Source organism: Pecten maximus, chromosome 16, assembly GCF_902652985.1.
Source record: "Pecten maximus chromosome 16, xPecMax1.1, whole genome shotgun sequence".
Classification (NCBI taxonomy): Eukaryota; Metazoa; Mollusca; class Bivalvia; order Pectinida; family Pectinidae; genus Pecten; species Pecten maximus.
Window position 1 is genome coordinate 28,348,667 of NC_047030.1, and position 19,657 is coordinate 28,368,323.

A 19,657-nucleotide genomic window follows, 5' to 3' on the forward strand; every position below is an offset into this window, starting at 1 on the left:
GATATATAAAAATCATGTTTAGTGACTCTAGTAGGGGGGGGGGTCACTTTACCATGGTGGGGGGGGGGTCACTTTACCATGGTAGGGGGGGGGGGGGGTCATTTTACCATAATGGTATTTTGACCCCGGGGTCAATTTACCATGGGGGTCAAAATACCATACTACACCGGTAATATAGATACAATTTTGGTAAACTGCAAATATGTTGTAATAGAAAACCATGACCTCATTGTGAAAACTGCCCCAATTTCCAGTTGCAAGAAGCTTTTATCCCTTCGCCACAATGGTGATGTTTGATTTTATTGATGATCTTGTAAGATTTGCATACAGTATCGAGGGACATGACTTGTATTTAAAAAAATGACAATGAAAGAACTCTGAAAATGAAGTCAAAAGAAAAATATCTGTATGTGGGAATATTGACGGTATCTCTAGATCTTCATGTCTCCTTATACTGGTCGCTCTAATACTTCGGAGTGTATGTGAGTCAAAAGTCGAAAGTAGAAAAGAAATATGTGATTGTGTTTGGTCGTCAGTGCTTTCGATATTTGTTTACCCATTTAATTTTATGGTATATATTTAGTTACAGTGTAATTTATCATCAAGGTGACTTATATTAAGATGCTGACAATGCCATGGAGTAAATGGAAAATATTATGAAGTTTCCTCAAATCAACTTATATGCTTAGTTAGGGAATTAAGATGTCGGAGAAGTCACATGGTACAGTTTGAAGAATTTTTTCAAATAGATATCTCCAGGGTTGAAGAAAAAGATTAGGACGGCAATTAACCTCTAAGTATAAGTTGATTTGAGAAATTATTAGTTATTTTTTAAACTTTCCAAAACATTAGTTATTTTTCAACTTTCCAAAAATAACTAACTTGAGTGAAAGAAATACCATGTATAACAACAACTTATCGTGTAACGTACCACACATACAACAACCACCTGTGTGTAACCTACGACACTTACTACAACCACCTGTATGTAACCTACCACACGGTACAACAACCACCTGTGTGTAACGTACCACACATACAACAACCACCTGTATGTAACCTACCACACATACAACAACCACCTGTGTGTAACCTACGACACGTACAACAACCACCTGTATGTAACCTACCACACATACAACAACCACCTGTATGTAACCTACCACACATACAACAACCACCTGTATGTAACCTACCACACATACAACAACCACCTCTGTGTAACCTACCACACATACAACAACCACCTGTATGTAACCTACCACACGTACAACAACCACCTGTGTGTAACCTACCACACGTACAGCAACCACCTGTGTGTAACCTACCACACGTACAACAACCACCTGTGTGTAACCTACGACACGTACAACAACCACTTGTGTGTAACCTACCACACTTACAACAACCACCTGTGTGTAACGTACCACACGTACAACAACCACCTGTGTGTAACCTACGACACGTACAACAACCACCTGTATGTAACCTACCACACATACAACAACCACCTGTATGTAACCTACCACACATACAACAACCACCTGTATGTAACCTACCACACGTACTTGTAGCAACCACCGGTGTGTAATGTACCACACATACAACAACCACCTGTGTGTAACCTACCACACATACAACAACCACCTGTATGTAACCTACGACACGTACAACAACCACCTGTGTGTAACCTACCACACTTACAACAACCACCTGTGTGTAACGTACCACACATACAACAACCACCTGTATGTAACCTACCACACGTACAACAACCACCTGTATGTAACCTACCACACGTACAACAACCACCTGTGTGTAACCTACCACACATACAACAACCACCTGTGTGTAACCTACCACACATACAACAACCACCTGTGTGTAACGTACCACATACAACAACCACTAGTTGTGTAACCTACCACACGTACAACAACCACCTGTGTGTAACCTACCACACGTACAACAACCACCTGTGTGTAACCTACGACACATACAACAACCACCTGTATGTAACCTACCACACGTACAGCAACCACCTGTGTGTAACCTACCACACATACAACAACCACCTGTGTGTAACCTACCACACATACAACAACCACCTGTATGTAACCTACCACACGTACAACAACCACCTGTGTGTAACCTACCACACGTACAACAACCACCTGTGTGTAACCTACCACACGTACAACAACCACCTGTGTGTAACCTACCACATACAACAACCACCTGTGTGTAACCTACCACACGTACAACAACCACCTGTATGTAACCTACCACACGTACAACAACCACCTGTGTGTAACCTACCACACGTACAACAACCACCTGTGTGTAACCTACCACACGTACAACAACCACCTGTGTGTAACCTACCACATACAACAACCACCTGTGTGTAACCTACGACACGTACAACAACCACCTGTGTGTAACCTACCACACGTACAACAACCACCTGTGTGTAACCTACCACACGTACAACAACCACCTGTGTGTAACCTACCACACGTACAACAACCACCTGTGTGTAACCTACCACACATACAACAACCACCTGTGTGTAACCTACCACACGTACAACAACCACCTGTGTGTAACGTACCACATACAACAACCACTTGTGTGTAATGTACCACACGTACAACAACCACCTGTGTGTAATGTACCACACGTACAACAACCACCTGTGTGTAACGTACCACATACAACAACCACTTGTGTGTAACCTACCACACATACTACAACCACCTGTGTGTAACCTACCACACGTACAACAACCACCTGTATGTAACCTACCACACGTACAACAACCACCTGTATGTAACCTACCACACGTACAACAACCACCTGTATGTAACCTACCACACATACAACAACCACCTGTATGTAACCTACCACACGTACAACAACCACCTGTGTGTAACCTACCACACATACAACAACCACCTGTGTGTAACCTACGACACGTACAACAACCACCTGTATGTAACCTACCACACGTACAACAACCACCTGTGTGTAACCTACCACACGTACAACAACCACCTGTGTGTAACATACCACACATACAACAACCACTTGTGTGTAACCTACCACACATACAACAACCACCTGTGTGTAACCTACCACACATACAACAACCACCTGTGTGTAACCTACCACACATACAACAACCACCTGTGTGTAACCTACCACACGTACAACAACCACCTGTGTGTAACATACCACACATACAACAACCACTTGTGTGTAACCTACCACACATACAACAACCACCTGTGTGTAACCTACGACACGTACAACAACCACCTGTATGTAACCTACCACACGTACAACAACCACCTGTGTGTAACCTACCACACGTACAACAACCACCTGTGTGTAACATACCACACATACAACAACCACCTGTGTGTAACCTACCACACGTACAACAACCACCTGTGTGTAACATACCACACATACAACAACCACTTGTGTGTAACCTACCACACATACAACAACCACCTGTGTGTAACCTACCACACATACAACAACCACCTGTGTGTAACCTACCACACATACAACAACCACTCGTTGTGTAACCTACCACACGTACAACAACCACCTGTGTGTAACGTACCACATACAACAACCACTTGTGTGTAACCTACCACACATACAACAACCACCTGTGTGTAACCTACCACACATACAACAACCACCTGTGTGTAATGTACCACATGTACAACAACCACTTGTGTGTAATGTACCACATACAACCACCTGTGTGTAATGTACCACATACAACAATCACTTGTGTGTAATGTACCACATACAACAACCACTTGTGTGTAATGTACCACATACAACAACCACTTGTGTGTAATGTACCACATACAACAACCACTTGTGTGTAACGTACTACACATACAACAACCACCTGTGTGTAACCTACCACACGTACAACAACCACCTGTGTGTAACCTACCACATTCAACAACCACGTGTTGTGTAACCTACCACATACACATACTACAACCACCTGTGTGTAATGTACCACATGTACAACAACCACTTGTGTGTAATGTACCACATACAACAACCACTTGTGTAATGTCATACTATGTACATCAACCTCAAGTTGTGTAAGGTAGAACGTACAACAACCACTTATGTGTAATGTACCACATACAACAACCACTTGTGTGTAATGTACCACATACAACAACCACTTGTGTGTAATGTACCACATACAACAACCACTTGTGTGTAATGTACCACATACAACAACCACTTGTGTGTAATGTACCACATACAACAACCACTTGTGTGTAACGTACCACACATACAACAACCACCTGTGTGTAACCTACCACATTCAACAACCACTTGTTGTGTAACCTACCACATACACATACTACAACCACCTGTGTGTAATGTACCACATGTACAACAACCACTTGTGTGTAATGTACCACATACAACAACCACTTGTGTAATGTACCACATACAACAACCACTTGTGTGTAATGTACCACATGTACAACAACCACTTGTGTGTAATGTACCACATTCAACAACCACTTGTTGTGTAACCTACCACATACACATACTACAACCACCTGTGTGTAATGTACCACATGTACAACAACCACTTGTGTGTAATGTACCACATACAACAACCACTTGTTGTGTAACCTACCACATACACATACTACAACCACCTGTGTGTAATGTACCACATGTACAACAACCACCTGTGTGTAATGTACCACGTACAACAACCACCTGTGTGTAATGTACCACACATACAACAACCACCTGTGTGTAACCTACCACACTTACAACAACCACCTGTGTGTAATGTACCACACATACAACAACCACCTGTGTGTAATGTACCACATACAACAACCACTTGTGTAATGTCATACTATGTACATCAACCTCAAGTTGTGTAAGGTAGAACGTACAACAACCACTTATGTAAAGTAGCATGTACATCAATTTGTTGTGTAACTTACCATTACAACAACCACTCTATTAATTGTCAGGATTGAACGTATGAATGAGGGACAACCACTTTTCTGTGACATCACGTGGCATCCAGCAGGTGACCCAGGAAACACCCAGAAGGCCACTAGCTCCACATGTATGGCTGCCACCATGGTAAACTATTGCTGTGTGGAGACCATGCTTCACATCACATGTGGACGACAGACAGAGCAGGAAATCAAATCTAACCTAAAGAACGCAAAAGAACTGGGAATCAGGAACCTACTGGCACTTCGAGGAGGTAAGACTTATGGTAGTAATGAGGATAGCACTTACTACAGACATATCTGACTGTGGTCCTACTGACTGACACTGTGGTCCTACTGACTGACACTGTGGTCCTACTGACTTACACTGTAGTCCTACTGACTGACACTGTGGTCCTACTGACTGACACTGTAGTCCTACTGACTGACACTGTAGTCCTACTGACTTACACTGTAGTCCTACTGACTGACACTGTGGTCCTACTGACTTACACTGTGGTCCTACTGACTGACACTGTAGTCCTACTGACTGACACTGTGGTCCTACTGACTGACACTGGTCCTACTGACTGACACTGTGGTCCTACTGACTGACACTGTGGTCCTACTGACTTACACTGTAGTCCTACTGACTTACACTGTGGTCCTACTGACTTACACTGTGGTCCTACTGACTGACACTGTGGTCCTACTGACTTACACTGTGGTCCTACTGACTTACACTGTAGTCCTACTGACTGACACTGTGGTCCTACTGACTGACACTGTGGTCCTACTGACTGACACTGTGGTCCTACTGACTGACACTGTGGTCCTACTGACTGACACTGTGGTCCTACTGACTGACACTGTGGTCCTACTGACTGACACTGTGGTCCTACTGACTTACACTGTGGTCCTACTGACTTACACTGTGGTCCTACTGACTGACACTGTGGTCCTACTGACTTACACTGTAGTCCTACTGACTTACACTGTAGTCCTACTGACTGACACTGTGGTCCTACTGACTGACACTGTAGTCCTACTGACTGACACTGTGGTCCTACTGACTTACACTGTGGTCCTACTGACTGACACTGTAGTCCTACTGACTGACACTGTGGTCCTACTGACTTACACTGTGGTCCTACTGACTTACACTGTGGTCCTACTGACTAACACTGTGGTCCTACTGACTGACACTGTGGTCCTACTGACTGACACTGTAGTCCTACTGACTTACACTGTGGTCCTACTGACTTACACTGTAGTCCTACTGACTTACACTGTGGTCCTACTGACTGACACTGTAGTCCTACTGACTTACACTGTAGTCCTACTGACTTACACTGTGGTCCTACTGACTGACACTGTGGTCCTACTGACTGACACTGTGGTCCTACTGACTGACACTGGTCCTACTGACTGACACTGTGGTCCTACTGACTGACACTGGTCCTACTGACTGACACTGTGGTCCTACTGACTGACACTGTGGTCCTACTGACTGACACTGTGGTCCTACTGACTGACACTGTGGTCCTACTGACTGACACTGTGGTCCTACTGACTGACACTGTGGTCCTACTGACTGACACTGTGGTCCTACTGACTGACACTGTGGTCCTACTGACTGACACTGTAGTCCTACTGACTTACACTGTAGTCCTACTGACTGACACTGTGGTCCTACTGACTTACACTGTGGTCCTACTGACTGACACTGTGGTCCTACTGACTGACACTGTGGTCCTACTGACTTACACTGTGGTCCTACTGACTTACACTGTGGTCCTACTGACTGACACTGTGGTCCTACTGACTGACACTGTGGTCCTACTGACTTACACTGTGGTCCTACTGACTGACACTGTGGTCCTACTGACTGACACTGGTCCTACTGACTTACACTGTGGTCCTACTGACTAACACTGTAGTCCTACTGACTTACACTGTAGTCCTACTGACTGACACTGTAGTCGTACTAGTTAGTACAACTGTAACAATATAGTTAGTACAGCTGTAACAATATAGTAAGTACAACTGTAACAATATAGTTAGTACAACTGTAACAATATAGTTAGTACAACTGTAACAATATAGTTAGTACAGCTGTAACAATATAGTAAGTACAACTGTAACTATATAGTTAGTACAGCTGTAACAATATAGTTAGTACAACTGTTACAATATAGTTAGTACAACTGTTACAATCTAGTTTGTACAACTGTAACAATATAGTTAGTACAACTGCAACTGTAACAATATAGTTAGTACAACTGTTACAATATAGTTAGTACAACTGTAACAATATAGTTAGTACAACTGTAACAATATAGTTAGTACAACTGTTACAATATAGTTAGTACAACTGTGACAATATAGTTAGTACAACTGTAACAATATAGTTAGTACAACTGTAACAATATAGTTAGTACAACTGTAACAATATAGTTAGTACAACTGTAACAATATAGTTAGTACAGCTGTAACAATATAGTTAGTACAACTGTAACAATATAGTTAGTACAACTGTTACAATTTAGTTAGTACAACTGTTACAATATAGTTCGTACAACTGTTACAATATAGTTAGTACAACTGTGACAATATAGTTAGTACAACTGTGACAATATAGTTAGTACAACTGTGACAATATAGTTAGTACAACTGTTACAATATAGTTAGTACAACTGTAACAATAAAGTTAGTACAACTGTTACAATATAGTTAGTACAACTGTTACAATATAGTTAGTACAGCTGTAACAATATAGTTAGTACAACTGTAACAATATAGTTAGTACAACTGTAACAATATAGTTAGTACAACTGTAACAATATAGTTAGTACAACTGTTACAATATAGTTAGTACAACTGTAACAATATAGTTAGTACAACTGTGACAATATAGTTAGTACAACTGTAACAATATAGTTAGTACAGCTGTAACAATATAGTTAGTACAACTGTTACAATATAGTTCGTACAACTGTAACAATATAGTTAGTACAGCTGTAACAATATAGTTAGTACAACTGTAACAATATAGTTTGTACAACTGTTACAATATAGTTAGTACAACTGTAACAATATAGTTTGTACAACTGTAACAATATAGTTTGTACAACTGTAACAATATAGTTAGTACAACTGTTACAATATAGTTAGTACAACTGTAACAATATAGTTAGTACAACTGTAACAATATAGTTTGTACAACTGTAACAATATAGTTAGTACAGCTGTAACAATATAGTTAGTACAACTGTTACAATATAGTTAGTACAACTGTAACAATATAGTTAGTACAACTGTTACAATATAGTTAGTACAACTGTAACAATATAGTTAGTACAACTGTGACAATATAGTTAGTACAACTGTAACAATATAGTTAGTACAGCTGTAACAATATAGTTAGTACAACTGTTACAATATAGTTAGTACAACTGTAACAATATAGTTAGTACAACTGTTACAATCTAGTTAGTACAACTGTAACAATATAGTTAGTACAACTGTTACAATATAGTTAGTACAACTGTTACAATATAGTTAGTACAACTGTAACAATATAGTTAGTACAACTGTTACAATATAGTTTGTACAACTGTAACAATATAGTTAGTACAACTGTAACAATATAGTTAGTACAACTGTAACAATGTAACAGGAGCGTGTTGGGCCCGGTTTATGTATGTAAACAGCACCTGACTCGCCCCTGTGTACCGATGCAACCCAGGTTCGATTGGTTATTATGTACTTGTTTGTTGAGGAGAGGAAGAACAGACACTTGAATAACAATTAACAATTTATTAGCTCACCTGCCCGAAGGGCAAGTGAGCTTATGCCGTGGCGCGGCGTCCGTCGTCCGTCCGTCGTCCGTCCGTCCGGCCGTCCGGCCGGCGTCAACTTTCCATTCAAGCAACTTCTTCTCAATAACCAAAAGGTCTAGAGACCTAATATTGGGCCTGTAGCATGCTGGGGTGAAGGGCTACCAAGTTTGTTCAAATGAATGACCTTGACCTTCATTCAAGGTCACAGGAGTCAAAAAGGCTAAAATCTTCAAACGACTTCTTCTCAACAACCAACAGTCCCAGGGAGTTGATATTGGGTCTGTAGCATGCTGGGGTAAAGGGCTACCAAGTTTGTTCAAATGAATGACCTTGACTTTCATTCAAGGTCACAGGAGTCAAAAAGGCTAAAAAAAAATTAGACGACTTCTTCTAAATAGCCAAAAGACCCAGGGACTTGATATTGGGTCTGTAGCATGCTGGGGTGAAGGGCTACCAAGTTTGTTCAAATGAATGACCTTGACTTTCATTCAAGGTCACAGGAGTCAAAAAGGCTAAAATCTTTAAACGACTTCTTCTCAATAACCAAGAGTCCCAGGGAGTTGATATTGGGTCTGTAGCATGCTGGGGTGAAGGGCTACCAAGTTTGTTCAAATGAATGACCTTGACCGTCATTCAAGGTCACAGGAGTCAAAAAGGCTAAAATCTTTAAACGACTTCTTCTCAATAACCAAGAGTCCCAGAGGCCTAATATTTGGCCTGTAGCATGCTGGGGTGAAGGGCTCCCAAGTTTGTTCAAATGAAGGACCTTGACTTTCATTCAAGGTCACAGGAGTCAAAAAGGCTAAAATCTTTAAACGACTTCTTCTCAATAACCAAGAGTCTCAGGGAGTTGATATTGGATCTGTAGCATGCTGGGGTAAAGGGCTACCAAGTTTGTTCAAATGAATGACCTTGACTTTCATTCAAGGTCACAGGAGTCAAAAAGGCTAAAATCTTTAAACGACTTCTTCTCAATAACCAAGAGTCCCAGGGAGTTGATATTGGGTCTGTAGCATGCTGGGGTGAAGGGCTACCAAGTTTGTTCAAATGAATGACCTTGACTTTCATTCAAGGTCACAGGGGTCAAAAAGGCTAAAATCTTTAAACGACTTCTTCTCAATAACCAAGAGTCCCAGGGAGTTGATATTGGGTCTGTAGCATGCTGGGGTGAAGGGCTACCAAGTTTGTTCAAATGAATGACCTTGACCGTCATTCAAGGTCACAGGAGTCAAAAAGGCTAAAATCTTTAAACGACTTCTTCTCAATAACCAAGAGTCCCAGAGGCCTAATATTTGGCCTGTAGCATGCTGGGGTGAAGGGCTCCCAAGTTTGTTCAAATGAAGGACCTTGACTTTCATTCAAGGTCACAGGAGTCAAAAAGGCTAAAATCTTTAAACGACTTCTTCTCAATAACCAAGAGTCTCAGGGAGTTGATATTGGATCTGTAGCATGCTGGGGTAAAGGGCTACCAAGTTTGTTCAAATGAATGACCTTGACTTTCATTCAAGGTCACAGGAGTCAAAAAGGCTAAAATCTTTAAACGACTTCTTCTCAATAACCAAGAGTCCCAGAGACCTAATATTTGGCCTGTAGCATGCTGGGGTGAAGGGCTACCAAGTTTGTTCAAATGAATGACCTTGACTTTCATTCAAGGTCACAGGGGTCAAAAAGGCTAAAATCTTCAAACGACTTCTTCTCAATAACCAAGAGTCCCAGGGAGTTGATATTGGGTCTGTAGCATGCTGGGATGAAGGGCTACCTAGTTTGTTCAAATGAATGGCCTTGACCTTCATTCAAGGTCACAGGGGCCAAAAAGGCTAAAATCTTTAAACGACTTCTTCTCGATAACCAACAGTCCCAGAGACCTAATATTTGGCCTGTAGCATGCTGGGGTAAAGAGCTACCAAGTTTGTTCAAATGAATGACCTTGACTTTCATTCAAGGTCACAGGAGTCAAAAAGGCTAAAATCTTTAAACGACTTCTTCTCAATAACCGAGAGTCCCAGAGACCTAATATTTGGTCTGTAGCATGCTGGGGTGAAGGGCTACCAAGTTTGTTCAAATGAATGACCTTGACTTTCATTCAAGGTCACAGGAGTCAAAAAGGCTAAAATCTTTAAACGACTTCTTCTCAATAACCAAGAGTCCCAGGGAGTTGATATTGGGTCTGTAGCATGCTGGGGTGAAGGGCTACCAAGTTTGTTCAAATGAATGACCTTGACCTTCATTCAAGGTCACGTCGATCAAGTATGCTTAAATCTTTAAATGACTTTTAGTGAAAAGCCAAAGTGCAGAGAGACATTATATTGGTCCTGTAGCATGCTTTCAAATAACTGCAGGATCCATATATGAAAAGATCACTGCATTGCAGGTGAGCGATTTGGGCCCATTGGGCCCTTGTTAGGAATAACATAAATATTTACAACAATTAACACATTAACAGAGACAATAAGCCTAGGCCTAGCCAACCAATAATACTACATTCTACAACCGACCCCCCATACCCGACAATACCTACGAAACTAAACCCATCCCGGCCCACTCCTAACGTTATATACCTAAAACCTAACCTAACTATAAATACCTTGGACAAGAAAGTGACAGCACGCAGGAACTCAATCTGTCAGACTGCCCAGTCTACAAGTAAAACCCTAAATTTATCACCCAATACGAAACTAAACAACCAATCACAACACAGGACTCACAGAGGTATACGAGTAAGACGGACTCTCACGAGAAAGCAAGAAACAACTACACGACAACAACATCAATACAGACAGGGCACGTGAATAGAGTACAACAAGGGTCACAGTGACAGGTACACACACACAATACACAACATAGAGACAAGCTTAACTATTCAGCTTACCCTGACAAAATACATACAGGAACATCCCCCGCTACAACAATATAGTTAGTACAACTGTTACAATATTGTTATGATTAGTACAACTGTTACAATATTATTAGTACAACTGTTTTGATATAGCTGGTACAACTGCAATAATATTAACCTCCATTGATCCTGACTAATTATTTAAGCCTGCTGATAAGTTGAGACGTTTAGAGCTCACACCAGTATAAAAGTTATGCCCTGGATGACAGTTCTTAATTAACTTTTCTGGGTATAGTATATTTAGTGCTGTTTTTCAGACCCACCAGATGGTGGAGATTCGTGGACACACCAGGACGACGGCTATAACTATGCCACAGACATGGTTCGACTGATCAAACAAGAGCATGGTGATGATTTCTCCATTTGTGTAGCTGGTATGTATAAAGCCAAATGTAATACTGTAGTGGATTTAAAGATGAAACAATCATTAGTGCTTAATATTTCTTAGAATTAACTGAGAATGGAAAAGACATACACAAACATTAGAAGTAGGTTCCACAATCTATGTGTTTTATATCTAGTCAAGTCACAGGACTTCTATGAGCTTGACCACCTGGCATAAAGGGCCGGTGAGTTTATGTCATAGCACAGCATCCATTGTCCGTTGATCCATCCGTCAACATTTCCCTTTAAATCACTACTAGTACTAACGAATGCCTGAATGGGTTTTCATGAGATTTGGTAAGGAGCAGTCAATAGGTCAATGGGTCCAATGTTGTACAGAGTATGTGGCAGCTTTGGGGCCACAGGGGCGGGGTCCAATAAGTGAAATTGGGGTAAATCATGGATTGCTACTAGTCCTGAACTACAGAATGTTTTTTTTTATCAAATTTGTTTTGGAGTATTATGGACAAAGAATATCCAGTGACATATATAGATGGAGGCTGTGGCTCCCCTGAGACCAGAGAGGTGTTGGGCTGAATAAGAAAAATTTTAGCAAATTCTATAAATCTGTCTGTCTGTCTGTCTGTCTGTCTGTCAGCCCTTTAGTCAGCACTTTAGTATGAGTAGCTACAGAAGGTTTAGGGTTTTTGGGTCAAGGTCAAGGTCACTGTTACTATTTTTATCTGGGGTTGGTTGGGGACATGTGTATTGATTTCGCAATATTAATACTCTTAGAATGCTTGTTTGAATATGAATACTGTAATAATGTGCTGGAAAATAATAGTAAATATACATCACTATATAAATAAACTTTGATAACCATATGTTAATTTGACAGGTTACCCCACGGGCCATCCAGAGTGTACTTCATACCAGGAGGATTTACGTCATCTGAAAGCCAAGGTGGATGCTGGGGCAGATTTCATAATCACACAGCTGTTCTTTAAGGCCTCAACCTTCTTACAGTTTGTCAAGGACTGTAGAAACATTGGAATCAACTGTCCAATCATCCCAGGAGTCCTCCCCATACAGGTATGTGTCCCAGCTAGCCAGGAGTCCTCCCTATACAGGTATGTGTCCCAGCTAGCCAGGAGTCCTCCTATACAGGTATGTGTTCCAGTTAGCCAGGAGTCCTCCCCATACAGGTATGTGTCCCAGCTAGCCAGGAGTCCTCCCCATACAGGTATGTGTCCCAGCTAGCCAGGAGTCCTCCCTATACAGGTATGTGTCCCAGCTAGCCAGGAGTCCTCCTATACAGGTATGTGTCCCAGCTAGCCAGGAGTCCTCCCCATACAGGTATGTGTCCCAGCTAGCCAGGAGTCCTCCCTATACAGGTATGTGTCCCAGCTAGCTAGGAGTCCTCCCTATACAGGTATGTGTCCCAGCTAGCCAGGAGTCCTCCCTATACAGGTATGTGTCCCAGCTAGCTAGGAGTCCTCCCTATACAGGTATGTGTCCCAGCTAGCCAGGAGTCCTCCCCATAGGTAGCAGTGTACAGTAAAAATGCCAAATTCTGAAAAATATGGCACATGCTTTAGATATGTAAACATTGCCAGTTAACCTTACATATAACCTCTAATAAAGTATATATATTTGAAATCTGTACAACATTTGCAATTTTAATAGAGCTCTGAAGGATAAGTAAACTGATATTTTCTGTGATTTTTAGAGCTGTGAATACCATGGTAACAGCTTAAAAAATTCTCAAAAATTGCAAAATATTATGATATTTGACCCAAAATGGCACAATTCTCTACACAATTTTTTTTCTGAAACCTATTTAAAATTAAATATCTCTATCCCAAAGACAGAATTAATCTTGTTTGGACATATGTTGTAAATTAAGTTTTTCCGCTATCTTACCTTTTCTGTGGGCTTCCATTTTGCGCTGTAGGCCAAACTAAATTTCCTGTGTAAACACACGTTCGGAAAATCCGGATATTTAAAATCCGGAACCAATTTATTGATTTTTGTTTTAATAAATGTGAAGCCTGTATGTACTACTTCAGACTGGATATACCAATTATAGTGTACATTTATTTTTTCATTTTTTATACATATCATAATACAGGAGTTATTTGCTTAACAAAAAAATTGCCCATGGCCAGGCTGTCTTACTGTGGTGTGCTACCATACAGGTATGTGTCCCAGCTAGCCAGGAGTCCTCCCCATACAGGTATGTGTCCCAGCTAGCCAGGAGTCCTCCCTACACAGGTATGTGTCCCAGCTAGCCAGGAGTCCTCCCTATACAAGTATGTGTCCCAGCTAGCCAGGAGTCCTCCCTATACAGGTATGTGTCCCAGCTAGCCAGGAGTCCTCCTATACAGGTATGTGTCCCAGCTAGCCAGGAGTCCTCCTATACAGGTATGTGTTCCAGCTAGCCAGGAGTCCTCCCTATACAGGTATGTGTCCCAGCTAGCCAGGAGTCCTCCCCATACAGGTATGTGTCCCAGCTAGCCAGGAGTCCTCCCCATACAGGTATGTGTCCCAGCTAGCAAGGAGTCCTCCCTATATAGGTATGTGTCCCAGCTAGCCAGGAGTCCTCCCTATACAGGTATGTGTTCCAGGTAGCCAGGAGTCCTCCCCACACAGGTATGTGTCCCAGCTAGCCAGGAGTCCTCCCCATACAGGTATGTGTCCCAGCTAGCCAGGAGTCCTCCCCATACAGGTATGTGTCCCAGCTAGCCAGGAGTCCTCCCTATACAGGTATATGTGTCCCAGCTAGCCAGGAGTCCTCCCTATACAGGTATGTGTCCCAGCTAGCCAGGAGTCCTCCCTATACAGGTATGTGTCCCAGCTAGCCAGGAGTCCTCCCTATACAGGTATGTGTCCCAGCTAGCCAGGAGTCCTCCCCATACAGGTATGTGTCCCAGCTAGCCAGGCGTCCTCCCTATACAGGTATGTGTCCCAGCTAGCCAGGAGTCCTCCCTATACAGGTATGTGTCCCAGCTAGCCAGGAGTCCTTCTATACAGGTATGTGTCCCAGCTAGCCGGGAGTCCTCCCCATACAGGTATGTGTCCCAGCTAGCCAGGTAAAAGATCAAGGTCAAGGACAGTGTGAATCTCTGACAATAACACTGGCTGTTAATCGGGGAGGGATTTAAGATAAATTAAATCAAAGTTAACATAAGTACTATAGTGGGGCCAAAGGGGCGGGGCCCAATATGGGAAATGGAGGTAATTCATTTAAATCGCTACTAGTTATTAAGTTATGAATGGATTTGAACCCAATTTGGTCTGAAACATCCTTGGGGGAAGGGGAACAGATTTTGCATAAATGGTGACTCTGACCCCCGAGGGGCCAAAGGGGCGGGGCCCAATAGGGGAAATAGAGGTAATTCCTTTAAATCGCTACTAGTCATAAAGTTATGAATGGATTTGAACCCAATGTAGTCAGAAACATCCTTGGGGGAAGGGGAACAGATTTTGCATAAATGGTGGCTCTGACCCCCGAGGGGCCAAAGGGGCGGGGCCCAATATGGGAAATGGAGGTAATTCCTTTAAATCGCTACTAGTTATTTAGTTATGAATGGATTTGAACCCAATTTGGTCAGAAACTTCCTTTGGGGAAGGGGAACAGATTTTGCATAAATGGTGACTCTGACCCCAGAGGGGCCAAAGGGGCGGGGCCCAATAGGGGAAATAGAGGTAATTCCTTTGAATCGCTACTAGTCATAAAGTTATGAATGGATTTGAACCAAATTTAGTCAGAAATATCCTTGGGGGAAGGGGAACAGATTTTGCATAAATGGTGACTCTGACCCTCGAGGGGCCAAAGGAGCGGGGCCCAATAGGGGAAATAGAGGTAATTCCTTTAAATCGCTACTAGTCATAAAGTTATGAATGGATTTGAACCCAATTTGGTCAGAAACATCCTTAGGGGAAGGGGAATAGATTTTATATAAATGCTGACTCTGACCACAAAGGGGCCAAAGGGGCGGGGCCCAATAGGGGAAATAGAGGTAATTCCTTTAAATCGCTACTAGTCATAAAGTTATGAATGGATTTGAACCCAATGTAGTCAGAAACATCCTTGGGGGAAGGCGAACAGATTTTGCATAATTGGTGACTCTGACCCCCGAGGGGCCAAAAGGGTGGGGGCCCAATAGGGGAAATTGAGGTAATTCCTTTAAATTGCTACTAGTCATAAAGTGATGAATGCATGCATGTTCTAAAAACAATTCTTGAGGTCTTTGAGACCTAAGAGATTCTGGACTTCATTAATCTTTAAAGCAGTTCGGATTCCCACACTATAACCATATATAGCATTGTTAGAGATTTACAAATAAAACAAATTGAATATGAACATTATTTTGACATTTGGTCTAATCCAACCAGGTGAGCGATACAGGCCCCATGGGCCTCTTGTTGAAGTCCAAAATGCCAAATAAAATAAGATATACACATAGTTTTATTTTGATATTCTTTCTGGCAGGCATACCAATCTCTACGTCACATTGTGAAACTGTCAAGGTTAGAAGTTCCCCAAGAGATTATTGACACCATTGAGCCAATTAAAGACAATGATGAAGCTATTCGTAATTATGGTGTGGAACAGGCAGTACAGATGAGCAGGGACCTCCTCAATAGTGGGGAAGTGTATGGTCTACATATTTACACACTCAACAGAGAAGTGGCCACCATAGAAATTCTCAAGAGACTAGGAATGTGGAAGGAAGATCCACAGAGAGCACTGCCATTCAAAGTTACAGCAAATCACATGCGATGTCGGGAAGATGTTCGACCAATATTCTGGAGATGCCGACCCAATAGCTATGTCCACCGCACTTCAAACTGGGACGAATTCCCCAATGGTCGTTGGGGTAACTCCTCTGCAGCTTCCTTTGGTGACTTGACAGACTACTACTTATTTTACCTGAAGAATCGGTCATCCAGAGAGTCGCTGCTGAAGATGTGGGGAGATGATTTGAGTTGTGAGCAGGATGTTTGGGATGTTTTCTACCATTACATCACAGGCCAGCCAAACAGTGGGGGTGTCAAGGTAACAGTGTTACAGAGTGTGTGTACAGCACTAATCAATCCACTGAAAATGTTAGCAACCTTTTTGGCATCATTGTAACATTTATATAATCAACCATTCACTGTTATAACTTAACTTAATTTAACTTAATTTAGATTTATAACACATGTACAGTAACATTCGTGACATCATACATGTACACTAATATAGATATATAACACATGTACGGTAACATTCTTGACATCATACATGTACAGTGGACCCTCGATAATCCGAACACCTTCGTTCCCAATCCAAACCGTCCGGATTACGAGTTTTCCGGACTGCCGAATTTCATCTACCAGGTCAAAAAAATTGTCGTGTAAGAGTTATCTCCCTTGATTATATACAATCCGGGACGTTTCATAAACACGTCTAATTGTCAGACTTTTTAACAATAAATATACTTATGTTTCTGATATGATTCTTGTTTTGTTTTGTAGAAAGTAAAAAATAAACTATGTTTTTAAAAGAACATGTAAAGTGAAAGTTGTTTTATTTATAGCAGGCATATGTGACCTACAAACAACACACATGTGTCACGTCCCGGAGGTTCACAAACAAGTAGAACAATACCTTAAATAAAAGACCCGGATTATACAACTTACCGTCAGTCCATGTTTTTTTATGATTTTTACGTACCAGAAACCCCAAGCTATCTATTTAAAAGTACGCGACACCAGCGAGAACTACCCAAGATGTCCGATAATTATTAAACCCGTATTCACTTAACAATGTGACGCTAAGTTAAGTATCAGACGACTATTGACTAATTTGTGTGTAATCAACCCAGTTCTTGTGATCACTGCTGAATACGTAAATGTGTATGTAATTTATAACATGCATCTTTCAATGAGCCGTCGTTTCACGTAACGGTGTTACAAAGCCGATATCCGTGTTTACCCAATACAAGTGTTAATGATGTTAATTACCGATCATAAATTTATTACATGTATTTGAGATTGATTAATTATCGTATCACGTACTGTATGTTTGTGCATAAATTCTGTAACATTTAGGTCGTAGAGAAAAAGCAATGTACCGTTATAAAAACAAAAGCTACACATGTAACACAGGTAAACACCCGGGGCTATGACCTGGCAGCGGTAGCTATGACTATGCACAGTGTCAAGCGATAGTCTGTACAGCTGTCGACACGGGTGACTTGCCCCGACATTTTTTAGCCCACCATCATCAGATGGTGGGCTATTCAAATCGCCCTGCGTCCGTGGTCCGTCGTCCGTCCGTCCGTCCCTCCGTCTGTCCCTCCGTCCGTCCCTCCGTCCGTAAACAATTCTTGTTATCGCTATTTCTGAGAAAGTACTGAAGGGATCTTTCTCAAATTTCATATGTAGGTTCCCCTTGGTGCCTAGTTATGCATATCGTGTTTTGAGACCAATCAGAAAACAACATGGCCGACAGGCAGCCATCTTGGATTTTGACAATTGAAGTTTGTTATCGCTATTTCTGAGAAAGGACTGAAGGGATCTTTCTCAAATTTCATATGTAGGTTCCCCTTGGTGCCTAGTTATGCATATTGCGTTTTGAGACCAATAAGAAAACAACATGGCCGACAGGCAGCCATCTTGGATTTTGACAATTGAAGTTTGTTATCGCTATTTCTGAGAATGTACTGAATGGATCTTACTGAAATTTCATATGTAATTTTCTCTTGGTGCCTAGTTATGCATATTGCGTTTTGAGACCAATCAGAAAACAACATGGCCGACAGGCAGCCATCTTGAATTTTGACAATTTAAGTTTGTTATCACTATTTCTGAGAAAGTATATAGGGGATCTTTCTGAAATTTATTATGTAGGTTTCCCTTGGTGCCTAGTTATGCATATTGCGTTTTGAGACCAATCAGAAAACAACATGGCTGACAGGCAGCCATCTTGGATTTTGACAATTGAAGTTTGTTATCACTATTTCTGAAAAAGTACTGAATGGATCTTTCTGAAATTTCATATGTAAGTTTCCCCGGTGCCTAGTTATGCTTATTGCGTTTTGAGACCAATCTGAAAACAACATGGCCGACAGGCAGCCATCTTGGATTTTGACAATTGATGTTTGTTATCACTATTTCTGAGAAAGTACTGAATGGATCTTTCTCAAATTTCATATGCAGGTTCCCCTTGGTGCCTAGTTATGCATGTTGCGTTTTGAGACCAATCGGATAACAACATGGCCGACAGGCAGCCATCTTGGATTTTGACAATTGAAGTTTGTTATCGCTATTTCTGAGAATGTACTGAATGGATCTTACTGAAATTTCATATGTAATTTTCCCTTGGTGCCTAGTTATGCATATTGCGTTTTGAGATCAATCAGAAAACAACATGGCCGACAGGCAGCCATCTTGGATTTTGACAATTGAAGTTTGTTATCACTATTTCTGAGAAAGTACTGAATGGATCTTTCTGAAATTTCATATGTAAGTTTCCCTTGGTGCCTAGTTATGCTTAATGCGTTTTGAGACCAATTTGAAAACAACATGGC

The 19,657-nt window shown here is 41.5% G+C and overlaps 1 protein-coding gene across 1 annotated transcript in view; it reads left to right on the top strand.

Annotated features, from left to right (window-relative positions):
• LOC117344501 (methylenetetrahydrofolate reductase-like) overlaps window positions 1–19,657 on the top strand; it is a 69,321-nt gene that overhangs the window by 31,740 nt on the left and 17,924 nt on the right. The window contains exons 3-6 of the mRNA XM_033907261.1: window positions 5,049–5,290; window positions 12,011–12,127; window positions 12,976–13,169; window positions 16,573–17,139. Coding sequence (XP_033763152.1) covers window positions 5,049–5,290; window positions 12,011–12,127; window positions 12,976–13,169; window positions 16,573–17,139 — 1,120 coding nt within the window. The remainder of the gene's footprint in view (window positions 1–5,048; window positions 5,291–12,010; window positions 12,128–12,975; window positions 13,170–16,572; window positions 17,140–19,657) is intronic.